This window comes from Bactrocera neohumeralis, chromosome 2, assembly GCF_024586455.1.
Source record: "Bactrocera neohumeralis isolate Rockhampton chromosome 2, APGP_CSIRO_Bneo_wtdbg2-racon-allhic-juicebox.fasta_v2, whole genome shotgun sequence".
NCBI lineage: Eukaryota > Metazoa > Arthropoda > Insecta > Diptera > Tephritidae > Bactrocera > Bactrocera neohumeralis.
In genome coordinates this window covers 2,916,070-2,921,952 of record NC_065919.1, presented here as the reverse complement: position 1 = coordinate 2,921,952, position 5,883 = coordinate 2,916,070, and the positions used below count along the sequence as shown (strand labels likewise).

General features: G+C 35.2%; 1 protein-coding gene across 1 annotated transcript; it reads right to left on the bottom strand.

Annotated features, from left to right (window-relative positions):
• Positions 1-1,710: 1,710 nt before the first annotated feature.
• LOC126756696 (trypsin-like) lies at positions 1,711-2,477 on the bottom strand. The gene has a single exon (XM_050469945.1). It carries the CDS (start codon positions 2,407-2,409, stop codon positions 1,747-1,749), a length of 663 nt encoding a protein of 220 aa, XP_050325902.1. The 5' UTR covers positions 2,410-2,477; the 3' UTR covers positions 1,711-1,746.
• Positions 2,478-5,883: the final 3,406 nt, after the last annotated feature.

Sequence of the window (5,883 nt, the reverse complement as noted above, 5' to 3'; positions counted from 1 at the left end):
CCACGCCAGCGGTTTTTGCAACAAGTGTGCCACTTCGACCGGAAATGAAAATTTCCTGTTATAATCCGCAGAGAGATTGTTACCTTTTACTTGAAAATTTTGCACTCATTCAAGTGAATGGCTTTGTGAAATGTGCAAAAGTGCCACGTAACAAACCCATTCAGCAGCAGTCAAGCCCAACGCCCAACGCCCAACGCCGAACACAACAACAAGAATAGAAAGCCGTTCAGTTCATTTTCTTATTTTCAACTGCTATACAAAGTCTGTGTCACCTCTCAACCCTATTTGCTTTGATTAAAAAGTTCGTCGAAGAAAAAAGCTCTTTAACCAACTGCAACCGTTATCTCGTTGCAAACACACACATTGTACATTAGTGTATAGGTATAAGAATTAACAAATTTACCTCTATGTAGTAGTGAGACTGCATATTGCAGGCGGTAAGACAGCAAAGCAAATCGGGTTAAAGCTTTGATTTCTTTCCGTATGCAGTTGTTTTTTCTTTTTAATTTTCTACTGCTTTGCATTTTTCATCTACTTTCTCCGCGCGTGCTTTGAACATTTTCTGCAGGCAGCCAAACAAGCTGGATTTTAATGATTTCAAATTTGTTACACTCACTCGCATTGTGCTTTTACGAAAATCATTCAGGCGCACAAACACACACACACACACACACACACAAACAAACATACAAAAGACAATTTCACATCCTTCGGCTTTAAGGTTGCTGGGATTGCTCCCTTCTTTTTTTTTGTTTAATAAATCGATGCGCGCTGCGAGAGTACTCACAAGCCTGTCAACATTAATCAAATGAATGATTTTACTAATTCTTCTTCTACTTGAACAATCTGTAAAGTGGGTCCTCACTGCAAATCTTGGCTGTATTAAATGACTGTTTTCATTGTGATTCTGCAGAAACTTGCGGATTTCAGCCGGCTGTGGTGTAGTCTAAAATAAGCTCGGCTCAACTAGAGCAGGCAAAAGCGAAAAACTTACATCAATTTTCAACTGTATTTAGTAGATATGAGATAAACTTACATACCGGTCCCTTTGGCGAATTTTTTGGACACAAAATGATCCAAACAAATGAAAAAAGTGGGTCCTCAAACTTTCTCTGTTCAAAATCTTTGGCACTTTATGTGGCGTATGAATAGAAATATATACAAGAAGGCACTAAAATAGCAACTTTAGTAATTATTGCTAAAATCTTCGTCTACATCCGACCTTAGTTCTCCTTTACCTCCTTCTAAACATTATAGTTTTTAGCTTAGCACAGAGTTTCGTTATCGTCAAATAACTCAAGAATTTATTTGAAGCGGTGCGATGCTGATCAACTTCATTCACAATTACAACTACAATTATTTATTGAGTTAGCGGCTAGACAAGATAACCGCCGAAGCCATTAATTATGTGAAGTGTTGTGCGCTTAATACGTTTTTTTATCTATGCATCGAAATAGTGCCGAAAAATATTTACTAAAATTCTTCAATAACAATAACTTGAACTTAAACTAGTTCTCTGAATATGGCTTATCAATTTGTTGTTTTAATTTTAGACTATCAAAGCATTCTTAGAAAATAATAAAAAATAAGCTGTAATACGCTTCACTTGCCGCTTTTTAAAGCAACAATTTGTTGTTACTGTTTTGACTTATGCTATAGCTGGCTTTCTATTACGAAAAACGTATAAAAATAACCATAAGACTTACGACATTATTTTAAAGTAAAAATAAAATTTATTTATTTATTTTACAATTGCTTTGTGGTTTGCTTGATCCAGGACTGGAACGCCGGAATGTCGGTAAAAACGGCTGGCTGGCCATTGTTGCCACAACCACCCCAAGAGACCAAACCAATCAACTTATTTTCGGAGACTAAAGGACTGCCCGCTTGTCCGACACAAACACTATTTTCTTTCACGAGGCCGCACACCATTGTACTGAACACTTCATCCTCACTCCAGCCATAATCTCCAGAAATGCATTCTTTGTACTCTATTATGGTCACAGGTACCTCGACTAAATTGGGGTTTATGACCACAGCGCTAGCACCGGTTTTTCTTTCCTTACTCGCCAATTTTATAAAACGAGTTTTCACTGATTGCGCCAATTTCAAGATGGCCACATCATTTTCCATGGTGACAAAATCGAAATCTACTTTAAAACTGTGCGCTTTAGTTTTGATGATTTGCGAGCCATTATTTATACCAACAACCAATTGATCAGCATCGTAGAAGGCCAAGCACGTCGCTGAAGTCACCACTGTATTTTTGTTAATCAGAGCGCCACCACAGATTGTAGTGTTGGCGGATGTTTGAACCGAAACGACGTAGGAGTCGGCGTGAATAGCGGCAGCACTGGCGCTGCTGACGACCACGAGCAGCAGGAAAACGTTTGAAAATTGCTTGAACATTTTAAGAAAAGTGCTTTTATTTATTATTTAATATATTTCGTGCGACTCACTCTACATGAAACTGAATACTATGGCCCAGTTTCATTTTAAAGCTGTTTTATACTCTCCAAGCCGCTGACAAGTTTTACCAACTGTTTAGACAACTGTTTACTTAAATAGTTACAGTTAAATAGTATAACTAATATTTTTTAATTATTAGTTTTGTGTGTTTTGGTACCAAATAGAACCTGTTAGCGTGAAGTTAATTTGCACAGGTTTTTTATACCCGCAGACTTTGTTTTGTAAACTCTTTTAACAATAAAAAACATCTAGCTACAATTGAGCAAGTAGTACTGCCGTGTATGCTGTTATTCCCCTTATAGTGACGCTGAGAACTCCCTGTGATACTCAGCATTTTCAAAGAATGAATTTCTTAGAGGTTTTCCTTATAATGACAGGACATGTTGTGATTTGGAACTTCAATCTGCTTAACATAACTTACTGTCAATTCCTAATTCTCCCATGGAATCAATGTGTTATTTCTTGTTATGCGGTGTGATAAATATTAATAACTATTTTGCTGCTTAGAAACCCTTAGTGAATGCAGTTAGAATATGTACTTTAATCGGTCTTTTCCATCTTCGTTTCTATAGTTCGAATATTTAAAGTTACTGTAACAACACTAGTGGCGGCGGTATGTCAAAACGTTCTGAGTATGTATAACATCAAAAATGTCAAACTATACCAGAAGTACTGATAGTAAGATATCCGGCTTTTAATTTACTATTTTATTTTCACAAATTTGCCATAAAGAAAATTTAAATCTGATAGCAATCTAAACATGAAGTGAAGGAAATATGAAGGGTGTTACAAAGGAAATGGTATAATGAAGGAGCCTTTCATTGGAGAATGTAGCAAATTCATCAATGTCAAAACTGATGACAGGCTATTATTGGCCTTACCGTTATTTAGAAATTCAAAATTTGATACTGGGTATGTGATGGTGGCGGAACGTCGATGTATTTAATGCGACTTTTGAAATTTCTATAACCGAAATGTAACCTTTGTTGCTCATAATAATAATAAATATTTTAGGCATGCTTGACAACAAACGATAAACTTAATATGTATGTTAAAGCATAGAACTTGAAATGTTTTCATTATAGGAACTAATAGAGGATGTTGCTTTGCCTTATCTACTGCAGAACTGGCACACTTACCTTCCTAAGAATTCGTTAATCACAACAAAAACATCGTAAATCGAAATTATAATTTCTTAGAATTTTTTTCACATACATATATAATCATAAATAAATTAAATTAGTTTGTTATTATAAATGAGATCTGTCGACAGATAACAGTAATTGATGCAAAAGTTCGATAATTGAATTGTCTTGTGCGTAAAAAGGTCTTGATAGAAATTATTTAGTTTTTTCAACAAGATAATAGTTAACGTGAACAAGCTTTATTGGAGTAAGAAACCTTCCACGTGCATGCGAAATATCAATATTTTTCAATCAAGTGGTGTAACAGCTCCTTTATAGCGAGCTTTATTTCATTACATGCCATTTAGTGGTTTAGCAATGAGTTCTGAACTATTCCTAACATATAACGTATTATCTATAAATAATCCCGAATAAACACTTTTGAACTTCTAAAGAACTTAGTTTACATAAGGGTGTTTTAGGGATTTCATCGAAACAGTTTTAAAGATTTCGAAAATAATGGGATAAAATTATTATACTTTATTCTATATTTAAAAGGTTTTTTGCTTAGGCGTATGTCTTTCAATGTGGCAATCCTTTTTTTGGGGATGATCTTTTCGGAGGCTGTTACTTGCGGTACACTCATTTTTCTTTGTCATCTTATAATGAAAAGACCTTCTCCGGAACACCGTTTGCAACTCGTGCAAATTTATTACCAAAGTAATAAGTCTGGAGTTCGGTGAAAAGGTAGAATTTAGACAACGGGCTATGCCTCCCAAAAGACTTTTCATTAAAAACAACTTGTAAATTAATCTTTTTCATTATTTTTCTCTAAATTTTCCACACATTAGTGTGACGTAAGCCATTTTACTTTGCTTCATAGGATTCTTCGAGTGTTTTTCCATCGTTTGCTCTTATCGACGGCGGAGCTATCTTTGGTGATAGTAGTACGCATTGCAGAGTTACCGACCTTCTCGTTTATAGCATCAGAAATGAAGATTACTGTTAGCAAGTTAATGAATGAAAATAATTCCATTTAAATCTGTATTTAGTAATTGGTTGAATTATATTTTTAGTACAATGGCAACATAATAATTCGATAATAAACTATTTCTTCCACTTTGTTTAATCAAATAGAAGCTTATTAATGACGTAACCTCTAAGTTTAAGATCTCTGATCTATGTAATAGTGTGACTTCAGAGTAACGCTTTTTGATGAAGACAAAACAGTAACAAGTAAGGAAGGGCTTAACTTAGGTGTAACCGAACATGTCATACTCTCACAACTTGCAAGAATCAAAGTCCGGAAAATTATTTCAGTCGGCAAATCTTTATATTAAAATATGGGAGTTGGGATAGCATCGACCTAGTTTCGTCTATTAACATGCCATAAACTAATATGATGCTTCCTGGTTAAGGTACAGGATGTTCGAAAATTCTGACATTAATTATATATGATGAACAAGTGCTGAACTGTTTAATTAGAAAAATTTTTACTGTAGGTATATAATTAATAATATAAATGAGTGTACATCTTAGTCGACTTGAATTTATAAAAATATACCGATTTTGTAAATACTTAATATAGTAATTTTTCAATTGCTTGTGGTTTAACTACGGCGATGGTAAAAATGGCGTATTGGTAAAAATTGCCGGTCCGCCATTGTCGTCGCTCCGGATTGTACTATTGTTGGACGAGTGAGCTCAAGCGATGGAAAAATCTGCAGCAACGGCGGCGGCACTTACACTGGCGACGGCCATGAAGAGCAAGAAGGTGTGTAAAACTTGCTTGAAAATTTTAAGTAAATTGCTTTTATTTATTTTTTAATATATTTCGTGCGACTACTCCGCACGAAACAGATTGCTAAGTCCCAGTTTCCTCCCCACAATGTTTTGTACTCGAAAACCCATTCACCCATTAACCAACTGTTTAGACAACTGCCTACTTAAATATTTACAGTTATATAGAACAATATATATGTTTAATTGTCAGCCTCGTGTACTTTGGTGCTTAACGGAAGTTTTTTTGCACGAATTAATTTGCACAGCTTGTCTACGCTTTACGTAATAGGTCACAATTTAATTAAGTTTATGGTTTTTGCGCAATTACGTAACTTTCCGAATATCAGTCGCGCGCAATTTAGGCTATCATATCGCTGACGATCAATAGATAACTCTGTCAACAGCCAATAATCGTACACCAGCGATAGTTTTAAGAAACAACCCGCAACGACGACCGGTATATAAAGAACTGAAAAATCAACACACAGCACAGTCGAAAGCTTTACAT